General features: G+C 42.6%; 1 protein-coding gene across 3 annotated transcripts; it reads left to right on the top strand.

Annotated features, from left to right (window-relative positions):
• The first annotated feature begins 5 nt into the window (after window positions 1-5).
• Window positions 6-15,665, top strand: SCRN3 (secernin 3). Of its 3 annotated transcripts, XM_066612257.1 has the most exons (9): window positions 6-194; window positions 1,479-1,650; window positions 1,943-2,124; window positions 5,137-5,336; window positions 8,608-8,820; window positions 11,654-11,816; window positions 12,469-12,649; window positions 13,944-14,054; window positions 15,041-15,127. In XM_066612257.1, the coding sequence occupies exons 1-8, from the start codon at window positions 181-183 to the stop codon at window positions 14,004-14,006; spliced, it is 1,188 nt and encodes a 395-aa protein (XP_066468354.1). In that variant the 5' UTR covers window positions 6-180; the 3' UTR covers window positions 14,007-14,054; window positions 15,041-15,127. The 3 variants fall into 3 exon arrangements, with proteins under 3 accessions (XP_066468354.1, XP_066468353.1, XP_066468352.1); XM_066612256.1 differs by lacking the exon at window positions 13,944-14,054 and having other exon boundaries at window positions 6-230; window positions 15,041-15,665; XM_066612255.1 differs by lacking the exon at window positions 13,944-14,054 and having other exon boundaries at window positions 15,041-15,665.
• Window positions 15,666-15,900: the final 235 nt, after the last annotated feature.

Consider the following 15,900-nt stretch of genomic DNA (forward strand, 5'->3'; position numbering starts at 1 on the left):
GAGGCTCGGAGGGAGGAGTGGCGGAGGCGGGGAGGCTCCTCCTCCGACGCCTCCGCTCGGGCGGCGCGCGGGAGGCCCAGGAAGCCTGAGCGGACGCCGCCCCGCCAGCCCCCCTCCCCCCCGCGGCCTGCCCCCCTCCCAGCTCTCAAGCTGCACACCCGCCGCACTGGGAGCTCCTGCATGTCTACTCGGAAGTAAGACCCATTGTAGTTAACGGGGCTTACTCCCAGGTTAGTGCGCATAAGATTGCAGCCTCGGAAGGCTTACAGCCCAATCCTAGGCGTGTCTACTCAGTAGTAAGTCCCATTATAGTCAATGGGGCTTACTCCCAGGTAAGCGTGGATGGGATTGTAGCCTCAGGTGGCGTACAGCCCACTCCTAGGCATGTCTACTCAGAAGTAAATCTCATTCTAGTCAGTGAGGCTTACTCCCAGGTAAATGTGTCGCAGCCAATCCTATGCATGTCTACTCAAAAACCCGTCTCTTTATAGTCAATGTGACTTACTCCCAGGAAACTACTACTGTGTTCAGACTAGCAACCCAATCCTCTCCACACTTTCCTGGGAGTAAGCCCCATTGAATCCAAAGGGACTTATGAGTAGACGTGCATAGGATTGGGCTGTGTGTCAGCTCTGTGACTATTTACAGCAGCGATCATTTGTTCTTACTATGTGTGTGTTTAAGCATTGTAATGTTAGAAATATCGCATAGAGTCTACTCCAGTATTCATCAGCCTTGGGGTCCGGACCCCAATGGGTTGTGAAGCCTCAGTTGTGAGAGGACCACTGGTCTAGAGTGCCACCAGGCAAAGGGGGAGGCATCTGGTGTACCCCTTCAGGTACCAGATACCAGGAGATTGTGTCCCAGTCCTGCTCAGGTTCTTAGCAGTTGTGCTAAAATAGCTTTCACTAGTGCCAGGCTTCATAATAACTGTTTCTGCTGTCTCTAATAAGAATATTTGTCTCTAATAAGAATATTTGGTTACAGTGAACAGTGCTGGGAGGGTGTTATGGGGGTGGGGAGTGGGCAGATAAGGCCCTGGGAGGGGGTTGGATCTATGGTGGGGTCCCCAGTCTTGTACATTACTGATGTGAGATCCTGGCACTACAAAAATTGAAGACCACTGTTCTACTGCATCATGCATTTTGACAAAGTAGGTTATTAGTCTATCAGAGCTGTTGCCACAATAATAAGGTGCTGGAAGACTGTTCTTATTCTTGAAATTTGCTTTGTTTGTCTGCAACTAATATAGCTGGAGTATGCACACTGTATACATTTGACCATATATTTTTGGTAAGTATTGTTGTTGAAGCTAGCTGGGTTCAGTTTGTACAATCAGCAAATCAGTGGACTGTACCAAAGAGTGTCAAGCATGTGAACTTGCTCCTCAATGAATGCTTCCTCAATGAGCATTATGATTGCTATTTATGATTTCGGTGGATCAACAGAGTTGTTTGTCTTTTTACATTATTTTCTAGGATGGCTTCCAGGATCACCGAACTTTCCTCTTGTGACACTTTTGTGGCTCTGCCTCCGGCTACACTTGGCAACAGAATCATCTTTGGAAAAAACTCAGATAGGCCTTCTGATGAGGTCCAGGAGGTTGTGTATTTCCATGCTGCAAAGCATGAGCCGGGAGAAAAGGTTGAAGTAAGTGTTGATCAAACCGTATTAGGTGGGGGTGTTTTATCCATAAAACTGAAAGGATGAAGTTGGAGAAAGAAATATTTGCTTCCAAAATAAAATTATTTGCTTGACTGTCATTTAAAATTTGAATGGAATTAGAAGCCAATGCAGAAGCCAGTTATGACTAACAGGTTTTAGTCCTACAGTGAACAAAGTCTCTCTTCAGAAACATCAAGTTGAATAAAAATATTGCATGACATTCAGGAAGTGCTTTTTGTTTCTTACTATGCTTTTTCTGGTTTGATTTTTATTTTAGTGTACTTATATAGAAATTGACCAAGTGCCAGAGACATATGCGGTTATCCTGAGTCGTCCATCATGGCTTTGGGGTGCTGAAATGGGGGCCAATGAACATGGAGTTTGCATCGGAAATGAAGCGGTGTGGGGCAAAGAAGAAGTCTGTGATGATGAAGCGCTCCTAGGCATGGACCTTGTCAGGTCTGCAAACAGTTTGCATTGCACTTACTATAGAAAATGTTATTGTTACAAGTGAGAATTGATGGGTCAGTATACTGCCAGCCGAACAGCCACCTCTTTCATCTTTGTATTACTCTGCACTTAATGACTTAGGGCCCAATCCTATCCAACTTTCCAGTACTGGTGTAGCCGCAATGCAGCCTTGAGGAAAGGGAACAAGCATTCCCTTACCTGGAGGAGGCCTCCATGAGTGTCCCCTACTGCAAGATGCAGGCATGGTTGCACCAGCGCTTGTTGGAAAGTTGGGTAGGATTTGGCCCTTAGAGCTGAATGCATGAACAGCCTTCTTTTGAAAAGTATTGTTTGAGATGATTTAAATATTTTATCTAATAGGTTTTTAAGCTGTCTTTTACAGCTAAGCTCCCGTTAGGTGGCTTACATAGCAAATAAAGATATGAGAAAATGGCAATAAATTTTAGGGAAAAAAAGAGAAAAAGCACAACGTAGAGTTACAAATATTAAAATTCAGAAAAAGACTGATCAAAAGACTTGGGCTACAATGCTATGCATGTTTGTCTGGGAGTAAGCTCCACTGAATAGAGTGGGACAACTTATGAGAAAACATGCATAGGCTTACATATGCAACCAAGCACTAGGATAGATTAGGCTCTCAAACAGTCTTATGGCCCTGCTATAAAAATCAGTGTGGAATTTGGAACCAAGTTAAACTTGTTTGTGTCCTTCTTGCAACCCCTCCTTCACCCAAAAAGATAAGCTACAGCCAGGGATGAGGTAAAAATGTAGCTTTCTGAACCTTCCAGGTCAGTGTTTCCCAAATTTTTTAGCTCTGGGACCCACTTTTTAAAATGACACTCTATCAGGTCCCACCTAGCTTTATGAGACTGAAAAAGAAACTCTGCTATAGGAAGAAATTATTTTTTTACCAGTAGTAATAACCAGGAAAAAAGATGCTAAAAATGCATCTGTCTATATCTACACATGCTTGCAAACTGCAGGACCTGAGCTGCTTGCAGGACAATTAGCAGCTGTCTGATTTTTGAATAGCCTCAGGGCTTGAGATAGTTAAATCGCAATCCAGTCTTGTGCTGGAACAGGCAGGCCAGGAAGCCTGCGCTGTATCCAGCGCAAGTTAGGGGCCCAATGTGGCTCTGCCAGAGACAAGGGGAAACTCTTCCCTTTATTCCCAGGTAAGCCACCACAGCCCCAATAGGTCTCCTCAGTCTTGCACCACCTTAGGAGGTGGCATAAGTCTGTGGAGAGCAGAGCAGCTTGAAGCTGCTCCGCGCTGCTTGGGGGACGGGGTTAGGATCTAGCTTCTGCCAGGTCCCAGCCCTGCCTCCCGCTACCCACCCGCCCAGCCCCAGGACCATCCTCCTCCTGCCCTCAGTCTCATGCCCCAGAACGCATCCCTCCTGCCTCCTCCCTGCCCTCCCCAGACCGACACAACTCTCCCTGCTTGAGTGAGCATGGATGCTGGATTCCGCCTTCGTAGGCCAGCATGCGTAGGCTGAGCACTGGTGCAGCCGAAGCTCAAGGGGCTGCAAACATGCTGTATGGCATGTTTGCAACCCTCCTGGGTCCTCACAAGGGACTTGTGCCAGCCCAAGGTGCACTCAGGATTGCGCCCTTAGTTATCTGATCTTTTCACCAGAAGCTTTGTTTGGCTGCTACAGGACCCACCAAAACTCAGGTCACGACCCACCAGTGAGTCCTGACTCACAGTTTGGGAACCACTGTTCTAGATAGATTAATGTGTACCTGTCAGGGTCAAGAAAAGGGCTGTCAGCAACTGCACTCTATTCCAGGTCAGTAGTGCCAAGTGGTTAGCATGCTTGCTCCCTTCTCTCCCCTGATTGGACACACACCTGAATGGGAAAATGTCTTGGCAGACTGAATCCACTGTCACTAACCCAGGAGATCAGGCTAACTAGAGGGGCTCCATGGCAGAACCTTCCTCACTGTACAATACTAAACCTTGTGGGTCTCCATGGAAATCAGTCTCACAGTAGTGCCTGCAGAGTGAGGAGATGTACAGGACTGTCACCAGGCAGATTCCTGTTTAACCTGTAAAAGGTTTATTAAAAGTCCAATAAAAGAAGAAGGGGATAATAAAACCAAATGAACAAGAAAAGAGAGTAAGGAGAACTGAATTTGGCAGGAAAAGGTTAATGCAGTCATTTGATGACGCTGAGGTGTTGCAGAATCTCATGTATGTGCGACCTTTATCATGAACTTCAGTTGAGTTTTAGAAGTGCTGTAGCATGGCTTAGAGGAGACAAACACTAAAGTAAACATAAAATTCTAACAATTGTCTATCTATATAGTTTCTCATCTGATCTTACTGGGGTGATGGGGATGCTTTTCCTTCACCGCTTTAGCAAGTGGCTGGTGGGCTCTTCTCTGGATGGCTGGAGGAAAAAAACAAAGTTCCATCAGGGAACTTGTTTTCTTTCTTGCCTGGAATGACATCAGCTTGTTGTTTGATCTCTACTTTTTCCCTGTCTGGAGAACAACCAATCAGCTAGATCATTTCTAACTCAACCATTCCAAAATCCCAGCAGAGGAAGTAAGATGCAAATAAAGGCTTGTGAACAAAAGCAGGATCTGTGAAATACTCCTTGGTAGCAAGAGGCAGGGAGGATGGATAAAATTGCCCAAAACCAGGGGTTCCCAAACACCTTAAGGCACACTCACAGGAGCCCCATGGAGTGTCCCTGGTGGCCCCCCTTACCTGTTTTTTTTGGGTACTGGCATCTGGGGTCTTGTAAAATCTCATGAAATTTGGGCTCTCCAAGATTGTGGTGTCCAGCTGAGCTGGGAAGAAGAGATTGCAGGTGCATCGCGACCTAGGTAAGTTTGGGAACCACTGTCCAAAACCATGAGGATCATTCAGAAATACAAATTAAAATATAGTGATTTTATGACAGCATCCAATTGCAGTTATGTTCCAATTAAACACTTGCTGTTATGGTTTAAGAAAGGAATGAAGTTAACACTTTAATTTTGTTTTAGACTTGGACTTGAAAGAGCTGATACTGCAGAAAAAGCTGTCAGTGTCATTGTTGAATTGTTGGAAAAATATGGTCAAGGTGGAAACTGTATGGAGAGTCACATGGCATTTACCTACCATAATAGCTTTCTGATAGCAGACAGAAAGCAAGCTTGGGTACTGGAAACCTCTGGGAAATATTGGGCTGCAGAGAAAGTAGAAGGTATGAATGTTTGCCGCTCAAAGTCTTTGGTAGATTGTAAATATTTGACTTGGAAATTCCTGTCTTTTGTGTACTGCTTGAGCATGGATTTATATGCTGACAAAGGTGACATAATTGGTGTTTAGTGTGGCTTGATAAAAAGCAAGATTTATTCCATATTTGTATGAAGTTTATTTTTTTGCTGATAATCATTTATCTGCTAGCAGAAATTTACCATGGCAAGATTAAGCAAGTAGACAAGATTTGTAACCATTGTTTTGACTAAACCGTAGTTGGCCATCAAGACCCTGTCTTAGGCTTGCATGCTTCCTCCTCCCCTGCTTTGGTGTGCTTTGATATCTTCCAATACTGCCTGGTTAGAAATAATTATAGTTTTTGTTATGACATTGGAACTAGCTGCATTTAGTTGCAGACTAGGATAGTTTACCACAAACTATTGTTTATCTCCAAAATGTCTTTGGAAACCCAGTGCAAACTGTGCTTTCCAATTCTGGTTTGGAGGCAAACAGTAGCTTTTGATAACCATCATTTGCCTGACTCAGATGTCATAGTAAATATTAATTCCTATAAGCTAGGAAGTGAGGGGGAGTATTGTATGACAAAGCAGCAGGAAGGAAGAGTAAGCTGTAGCACCTCAGCCCAAGGAACAGCCCTGGTGTTTTGATTGTGATAGCTGAACTGACAGAGATAAAAAATGTAAGATGTGTTGGATGGGCCAACATGCAATACAGTGACGTGCTTGAGGGGAGGTAAGGGGGACAAATGCCCCAGGCGCCTGCCTGGGTGGTGGCACCGCACTACCACCCACCACCCCCAAGGTGCTCCCCTCCATGTCACTCAGGTATTCGGGTCCCAGAGGTGTTCTGAGCGCTGGGGAAGCAGCGCACCGCCTCCCTGTCCCTCTGAAAGCCTTGTAAAGGACTTGAAGGGTCAAAATACACCAATTCTGGTTTCACAGAAGAAACAGGAATTGACTTTTTAGCCCTTAGGCTAGCCCTTCTATGGGCTTGAAAATGTCACTTCCGGTTTCTTTGTGAAACTAGAAGTGATTTTTTTTTGCCTTTCAAGGCTTTTAAAAGGCCTTCAGAGGGTCAGGGAGGGTCTGAGCAGCCTCCCCGGGCTTCCAGAAAGGTAGATGGGGTGGCAGCCCGCTGGTCGGGGTGGCACCTCAACCGGGGGGGGCAGTAGCCTGCAGTTGTGGCCCCAGGCAGTACTGGGGCCAGGATCACTACCGGTGCAATATAGGAAGAACACTGGCTTCGCTAGGGGGATGTGGGCCACACCGGGTGACGTGCCCGGGGCGGTGATGCGCCCTGGGGGGAGGACGTGCTAACTTCACGGCATTAGGAGCTACCGCGTCATACCGTTGGATGCGGAATGGCCAGTGGAGTGCAGTGCAAAAAACAGAATTGAAATAGCTCCTTTCCTTCAAAAGTTATGGCCAGAAAACCAGAAGGAAAAAATGCATGGAGCCCTATGGAAAGTGAAAGTGAGCCGTATTGCGCGTTTACTCGTGAGTAGGCGCACTTGCCATAGTCTGTCGGAAAGGGCAGGCGGAAAGGAATACAACGACACCAGAATGGTCCTGATCCAGTGAATGCAGCCTCCAAAAAACACCCGAGAAGGTCCCATCCCTCCCAGCTGCAGTCTGAGCCCAAACGAAGCCACGTGGCCGCATTTACTTGTGAGTCGTCCGTCGGAAAGGGTAGGCTGAGAGGACTTCAAGGACGTCAGAATGGTCCTGATCCAATCAGTGCAGCCCCCAAAAACACAAAAGGGAGAAGGAAGTTCCTGTCTCCCTCCTGGCTGCAGTCTATGGAGTCCTATGGAAAGCCAAGCAACCTCACGGTCATGTTTACTCGCGAGCAGGCAGACGTGCCTTGGCTGCTGGTCAGGCCAGGCAAAGGGGAATGTGAGGACACCAGAAGGGGCCCGATCTGATGGAGCTGGAGATGCTCCAGAAGGCAGCCTCCCCCCCCCCCCACTAAAAAGGACAAAACAGAGGCTTGAACTGGTAAGGGGAAAGTTTTATATTTTGCACTTGTGAAGCCAGGAGGGTCTTTGTATTGATATGCCTAAAATAGAAGAACTTTAAACTGGGCACTGGGGGGCTGGAGGGCTGGAAATCTCACTGATTCTTTTTGGGGAGTTGTTATTGCAGGATTTCTTTTATTTTAATTTGCTTGATGATGTCACTTCTGGCCATGACATCACTTCCAATGGGTCCTGGACAGATTGTCATTCTAAAAAGTGGGTCCCAGTGCTAAAAGTTTGAGAACTGCTGCAATAAGTTGTTAGTAAGTTGACACAGGGGTGTGTGTGTGTGTGTGTGTGTGACTCTACAAGTTTTCAAAATCACTAAAATCAGAGTTTGGAGGAATAATACTATCATGTTATATATCAATCAATACGTAATTTCATGCAGAATGGAATGAAACAAACCACATTGAAATATCTGTGTTCTAACAAAAGGTATAGCCAAAAAACCATTGGGGGCGGGGCGATGGTACATCACCACCTGGGCTGTTGCCCCGCCCACTGCATGGGGTGATGCGAAGGCCTCCCGCACTGGGTGACGCGAATCCTAGTGATGCCACTGAGGAAGAACTGAGCATTTGAACATAAAACTCTATACAAACAAATGGCAAAAGTATATAATTCAAAAATATTAAGAAGCATGCCTGATTTGAGGGGAGGGGCGCAGCAAGAGAAGGAAGTGAAAGCAACCTCCATTTATTATTGTAACTTGCTTGTCCAAAGGATGATGCTAACTTAGTAGCAAAGGAATGGCCCAAAACCTGCTATTGGTGTTTCTGTCTTAATCTTCTAAATGAACACAGTTGCACATAAGAAGAGCCCTGCTGAATCAGGCCAGGCTCATCTATTCCAGCATCCTGTATCTCACAGTGGCCCACCAGATGCCTCAGGGAGCACTGAAAACAACATGATACCTGTATCTTGTTGCCAATCCCTTGCATCTGGTTGGAGGTAATCACTTTGGGCATGTTTTTAATTATTTTGCACAATTTTATTGTAATTGTTTTCTGTAGTTTTGATTTTGTCAGCTACCTTAATTGTATCCAGTGGAAAGGCAAGATATAAATTGATAGGAATCAACAAGCAGTCACAAAATAACATTTTGAGATCTAGCTTGCATCATAAAGTCAGTATTCTGGAACATAAAGGTAAACAAATAAGACATTGGGTCAATTGATAGAGGAAATGTTAAGAAGTGCAATTAAGAGGCTTGTTTTCACTCTTTCTTAAACAGAAGGAGTACGGAATATCTCCAATCAGTTATCAATAACAACTAAGATTGATCGTGAACATCCAGAAATTAAGAGTTATGCTAGAAGCAATGGCTGGTGGGATGGCAAAAAAGACCTGGATTTTGCTGCCACATATTCATACGTAAATACTGCCAGAATGACTACTACAAGAGGCAGATACTGTGAAGGCTATAAACTACTGAAGACACATGAAGGTACCTTTTGTTCTGTCATGAGTGAATATACATTTGTGCATTTAGATAACTGATTTTAAATGTTTTGATAATCCAACCATTGGGAACATGGATGTTAATTTGAGTCATTAGACAGACAGGTCTTCAATAGATTTATCAACCTCTTTTTACTTGAATTGAGAGGAAAGACCCAATTCAGTAATTTTCTGTTACTTAATTTTCTGTTAAGGTGCTAACTTTTTGCTTTCAACAAGCGCTTGGTTCGCTGCCATCCAGAGGCAGCAGCAAATCTCAAACTTTTACCTTTTCAAAGTAGTTCACTGTAAATAACTTGATAATTCCAGTTTAAGTGTCTTTTAAGGTTTGTTTGTACATACGTGTATATCACCATCTCCTCCAGTTCATGTGAAAAAGCATTTTCTTAAGTGGACCATGTGACGATTATGAAGCTTGTACATCTAAGAGGAAGGTGATTTTCAAGCCTCCTCTCTGGTGTTGTAAGTGATGCAAGTTTTATGTAGCGTGGCAGTTTGAGATGCCCTGCTCCAGATAAACAACTGATTTAGGGCACAATCCTAACCCCTTTCCAACACTGACATAAGGGCAATGCAGCCCTGAGGTAAGGGAACAAACATTCCCTTACTTTGAGGAGGCCTCCGTGAGTGACACCCAACTGCAGGATGCAGCACATGCCCCATTGGCATGTGACATCTGAGCTAGGCCTATGTTAAATAACTCAAAATGTCAGTGGAAAGCACTGACATAAGGGGTTAGGATTGTGCCCTTCATGAAGTTCCTGCTGGAGGACTACACAGCTTCAAAATGCACATTTGCACAGGGCCTCAGTTTTATGCTTCATGACTAACAATCTGGAATATAGGAATAGTTTTCAATGCCATCTATTCAGTGCAGAAAGCTAAGATTTTTTAGTGCAAAGCTCTTGATCAGCTAAGCCTGCACAAACTTTGGGGTGAATTAAGAATGAACTTGACTATAGGAGAATATGATGATTGCATTTCTTCAAGGTGATTCACCTCACACTTTGAAGAGCGTGACTTTAGAGGAAGTGTGTAACAATATAGGACACTATAAGAGTTATATTATGTTTTGAACACTTCTAACTTCTAGATTCTTACTCCAGTTGTTAATCTGGTATTATTTGCTTCCTTCATATATTTCAAAATTGCATATATAGTTGCATATGAATTGAAAAAAATTAAGCCCAAATAAAATTGCATCCTTCTGTTTCAGTATTCATTCTGCTGAGCCCTGATACCCCAATTGCAGCAGTTAGTCTGTGCCTCCTAGTGGATTACTTATGGATATAATACTCCTGTGATCATGCAAATCCTACATTCATTTGGGGAATTGTAGGTTCTGAATACTGAACATTTTTAATGCCTATCTAATGTGATGGCCTTGTTGAGGTTTCATCAGTGTCTTCATTCTAAATCCCCATTTTCAGATATTTACCTCAGCTGTTTTTAAGACACTCCAGGTGTTCAAGTTATCAGGCTGATGCTGTCTAAGCTATTTTTACAAACCTTGAGGGAATCATTATTGTTAATACATCAGTCTGTAGAGATTTTACTTTCAGTTGTTAAAAGTTTTTTTTTTTTTTTTGAAAATTGGTATGGTGGATTTATTTTTATAATATTGTGATTTCTGTTGTGAACGGCTCATTGGCTAGTCTGAAAATGTAGGAGAAAAAACCATTTAAAATCTAAATTAGAAAACTGGTCATTTTGGGTAAGTCTTTCTGAAAGAGAAATTTATTCACACTGATTAGATTCAGATTTAGGAACCTTTACTGGTGTTATGATACTGATTAGAAAGGATTGTAGTCTTAAAATTTGGTGGGTCATTTATGTGAACTTTCAGCCTTTCTAAACTTTAGCTTCTCGCCATGTGAACCTCTTCTGTCTGCCTGTTCTCTCTCTCTCTCTCTCTCTCTCTGTTTTGTTTGCCTCATTCTCCTGAGAATATCCTTTCTTTGCCTTGCTTTCCTAGACCTTTCCTTGTTTTATCTCCTTTTCCCTAGGAAGTTTGCCTGTATTGTCATGATGTAACATCATAGCAGCCTTGCCTGTCTTTCTGTGACAGACAGACTGTTGAGCCGGTCACTGACAGATACTTCATCACTGCTGCAACAAAAACTTGTAGAGCATTAAAATATGGATAAAGTGTTCTCTTTTTTCTCCACTTTATGGTTTTGAGAGAAGCAGTTAGCATCTTGATAGCTATAAGATCTGTAGCTCTTGTGGATCTTTTCCTCCACCCAAAACAGATGATTGGTGGGATGTGAGCTTATCTCCACCTAGAAAGAACTGAATTGGCTCTATGACGAACACAGCTTTTTTAGTTGATGTGCTTGGATTGCTTTGAATAGGATCAGGCAAATTGTTGGCATGCAGCCCTTATGGGACTCCATGTTCAGAAGGAGCATGGCTTTGAATACTGGGAATATACACTGGAGGAGAGCTGTTGCCTCCATGCTTTGCTTTTGTTTTTTCTGGATGCAGCTGCCTGGTCCACGATTGGAAATGAACTGTTGAGCTAGGTGGACTCAGCCTCATGCAGCCGGGTTCTTATATAGAAAGAATTTCTCTTTATAACAGTTTAAAATTTCACTGAACAAATTCTTGTGGGGCTTGAAAGATATTGATTGTGTTTGGATAATTTTCTGATGAATGCTGCATTGTGTTGCAGCCTTCTTTCTGTTTTATACCAATCATATTCCTAGCCACTGTATTGCTTGATTTTTAACAAATGTGTACACGACATTTAGAGTGAGTGCTGTTTAGATACAATGGTTACATTTGTATGACAACGAATCATGTATTGTTTTGCATAGGCAAGATAACTGCTGAAACAATGATGGCAATCCTTCGGGATAAAGACAGTGGCATAAATATGGAAGGTAGCTTTATGACCACAGGAAGCATGGTTTCCATACTCCCTCAAGAACCCAACCTGCCTTGCATTCATTTCTTCACTGGAACCCCAGACCCTGACAGGTGACACAAATAACTGGTCAAACTCATTGAATTCTAACAGTGTAACTTTCCTTTGTGCAATTTGCTACTGACTTTTAACAATGACTCCGTTTAGCGTGGGCTCATTCACCCCTTCCCCTTTTCTTAGTGGTTTAGTATAAGCTGGAAATTGGTATAATGTCTGGATTCAGCAAATGCCAGGTTGTGAGCAAGCCAGTCCATGACACTGGGCTAAATTCTGGCTTCTCCACATGCTGCGATTTGTTGAGCTCGTATGTTGTTCTGAATCACCAGTGGAAGCAGAAACATCTCTCACGTATGAAGTGGAAAGGTGAGTGCCAAGGCTCATGATTGTGATGCCAGTCCATAGTTTCATGTGACATCTGAGTTAGGCTTATGTTAAATAACTCAAAATGTCATGCAAGTCTGAATCACAAGTAATAATGGAGGAACTTCCTCTTGGCTGACAGTTACATCCCCACTGATTTTAAGAGAACCTATGGGGCTAAAAAATTCAAATAAGGATTTGTCTACCTATGGCATTTGTGTTAAACATACATATACAATTTTGTAATGTTGGTGGGGATGAAAATACTTGGAATTGTTTCTTCTCCTTCCTTTCTTTCAGAAACACACAGTACTCATGTTTGCTAAATTTTATTTTGTTATCTAGGTCTGTGTTTAAACCATTCATTTTTGTGCCAAACATTACCCAACTGGTAAAAACAAGCTCCCCAGTGTTTGGTCCAGAGGATCCAGTTAAAAAGAAGCCACGATTTCAGAGTCGGCCAGATAGAAGGCATGAACTTTACAAAAAACATGAAAGTGCAGCTGTCATGATGGAGTCCTCTAAGGTGTGTTGATTTAAGTTAGATCTGTTAGGGCACAATCCAAAACCCTTATGTCAGTGCTTTCCAGCAGCCAATGGGACGTGTGCTGCATCCTGCAGTTGGGTGTCATTCACGGAGGCCTCCTCAAAGTAAGGGAATGTTTGTTTCCTTACCTCAGAGCTGCATTGCCCTTATGTCAATGCTGGAAAGCACTGACGTAAGGGTTAGGATTACGCCCTTAAGTGTAGAATTATGTCATCTGATTAAATAAATGTTTTGTTGATTGATTACATGGTTTTAGTTTGTCTATTGTTTAAATCTATGTGTGGGTAAAAAAAACCTTCTGAAACAAGATGTTTGCTTGTTTTGTTTTCAGTGATGGAGACATGAGTTGTAAACTGCCATAATTTTAGATGAAATGTTCTGTTTATTGAGAAATAAGGTGTAATGCCTCTTAAGATTGTACTTTTCCACCTGCAGTTTTTTATAACATTTTATATCCCTTCCTGCTTTGTCACTGAACATTTTTTTTATTCCCAACATTTGTAGCTTGAAGTTTCACATATTAATTCCACACAAAAGCTTGTCTAAAAAGGAAGGTCTTTGCCTGTGGAATTTCAACAGAGAAGGGGTATGACAGTCCTTTCTATGTTGCCATCAGGAAGACCATTTCCCGTGTCTCAACCAAATATACTTCAGATGGGACAAAGATCTTTTTGGGGGAGCAGCTTCAACTTGTATTAAAGATCATTTGTTTTAATTGTGGAGGCATGTTTTAGTCTAATTAGTTTTTTAATCAATTGTGCATGACATGTGCAGGGTTGCATTAAAAGGAATTTTGTTGCTCTTAGAATGAAGTTCAAAGTAAGGATTTTACTTACTGAGTTTCTATATCTGATGCGATGTGATTCCATACTTCAGTTGTGGACAAGTAAAGACTGCTCTGGCATCTAACCTTTCAGTCACAGAACCTAATAATTTTTGAAAGGTCAAGAAGATATATGTCAATGGTGATTCAACATGTTTGTAGGCTCTGGCAAAGCCAGTTAATGCCAAGTACCCCTTAAAAGCATAGTTTTAGTTGTCTCAGACCTTCAGTAAAAGCCTTGCATCAACAAGTCATTCAGCTATACATCTATAGCTATTTTTACATGACCATATAGCTGTTTTACATTACATGTGGTCTACACCCCCCCTTTATTGTCCTTGCCTGTGTTCCTTAGTAGTAGAATCAGCAAGCAAGGGAAGTGGGCTACGTAACCATTTTTTTCACTTACTAATTGTCTCTTGCAAATTACCCTTCCTCCTTGTCTTCAAGCCTGCCCCCCCTCCAGGTGGGCTTAAAGTATGCTTATCTCAGAAGTCTGTGGTGATATGCTGAGGTCCTGTGTGTGGATGTAACTGAACAACTGAGACCTATCTTGAAATGGTAAAAACAAAAATACACTTGTAGAGAATTTCAAATATTTCCTTTTAAAGTTCATGTCAATTCCCACAGATCTTCACCAATTCAAAGCCTATCTGCTTGTTGTAGAACTAGCATTTAATCACCAAAGCTAGACAGCAATCACCAATCACAAGGCAGTGTAGTTATCCCATCTTGAGTTCATGGTACATGTTGGAGTACTGTTTGTGGTTGAAATCAAGGTCCTTCATTCCTGGCATTGGCTCCTAGTTTTGCCATTCCCTCCCTTCAGCTCTACTTTCCTGAACCATGTCAAAGGTGCCCTTTATCCAAAAAACTACCATTTTCCTAGGTAGTCTACCAGACTACTATGCTTAAGGAGACTAGAAACCCAATCCTAAGGGCTCACACCACTGGCTCTGGGTGTCTTTATGTCGTTATCATAAGTGCGTTTATGGCACCCTCCAGCAAGGGGGCACTGGCCCCACCACCAGATGAACACCACTTGGAGCACGGTAACAGCTAAGGGTGGCATTGAGGGATGGGGGGAGGAACCAGCCTTGGGTGGGGTGGGACTGGCAGGAATCTGCTCTGCCATATCCTATCCTCCATGTCAGGCTGCAAAGCTGGACATAGAGGTTCTCAAGTCTGTGCCAGCAAAATAGTTGATGCAGATGTGAGAAGTCCCATTGTGGGGCCTGGAGCTTTCCCTGTGTGAAGGGGACAAATTCCTCTTTCCCTTAGGAGACCTCTGATGGCCCTGCCAGTGCTGCTGGATGCAGCAGTAGCCATTTTGTCACCACTGCACTGAGTGAACCCACCGGGGATAGGCTGTAGAAAAGTGCAATGCAAGAGTAAGAACTCAAGCTTAAATAAATGATGTAGAATTTTAACATCTCCACTGGCATTTGTGGATGGACCTTGGTATGAAACTTTTCCAAGTGGCAAAAAGTTCTCATTTATGTTACAATAATGCATTTTAGTCTTATTTTTAAATGTGTTTTGTATAGGAAAAAGGTGAAATGATGCTGAAACACATTCAAAAATTGGAGAAAGAGAAGCTCAATGAGATGGAGCATATTCTACAGAGTGGGTGCCTTGATGTTGACAAAGCAGTTCACCTCTTCTCAAATTGCACAGAAGAAGAAATTGCTGCATATGCCTAAGTGTTAACTCAGATGTAGTAGAGTTTGGTATCATTTGACTCAGCTAAATAACTGCTGTTTTTACTTCCCTAAGTAATTGTGTCCTGTGCATTTTACTAGTTATGGGTATATAGAATTTAGTGGATGTGATCAACTGGAAAGCTTTAATATCACAGGATACATGTAAAATGCCTGTGAAAATATTGTCACTAGTGATGGAAATTTTCACTGTGCATAGCAGTGTGTCTGGTATGTTTCAAACTCAGCACAAACCGTAATACTAAGTAACCTTTAAGATTAAAACATGTGTCTTCCTCCTGATCCCTTAACATTTGTTGGATTGGAAGAGTTGTCTTTGGTTTGTGCAGATATAACATCTTTAGAAGGTAAAAATTCTGTGTAAATGTTAAGTGTGTATCTTCCTTGCCTGAAAAATCTGGCTGCACAGAAAGAGTTAAAATAAAATATGAACAGAGAAAATTTATACAAAGTCAAGACATTGTTGTTAACTGGAAGTCAGTTTCAGACACGAATTTTTCTCTACCATACATGGAGATGCTAGGGATTTAATGTGAGAGTTTCTCGGTGTAAAGTATGTGTTCTTTCACTGAATTACGACAGATAACACAGGCCAACACACATTTTGCTTTCTTAAACGTTACACCAATTGCTGGGTATATTTGGGGTGCTGATTCCAAAAATAGCATCTGTTTTGTCCTATCATG

Source organism: Tiliqua scincoides, chromosome 1 (genome assembly GCF_035046505.1).
Source record: "Tiliqua scincoides isolate rTilSci1 chromosome 1, rTilSci1.hap2, whole genome shotgun sequence".
Classification (NCBI taxonomy): Eukaryota; Metazoa; Chordata; class Lepidosauria; order Squamata; family Scincidae; genus Tiliqua; species Tiliqua scincoides.

Excerpts from the sequence above, each read along its gene's own strand:
- SCRN3 (XM_066612255.1), top strand. Across the intron at positions 2,125-5,136 it reads CTAGGCATGGACCTTGTCAG|ACTTGGACTTGAAAGAGCTG; the intron begins GTCTGCAAACAG and ends ATTTTGTTTTAG. Across the intron at positions 11,817-12,468 it reads GGAACCCCAGACCCTGACAG|GTCTGTGTTTAAACCATTCA; the intron begins GTGACACAAATA and ends TTTGTTATCTAG.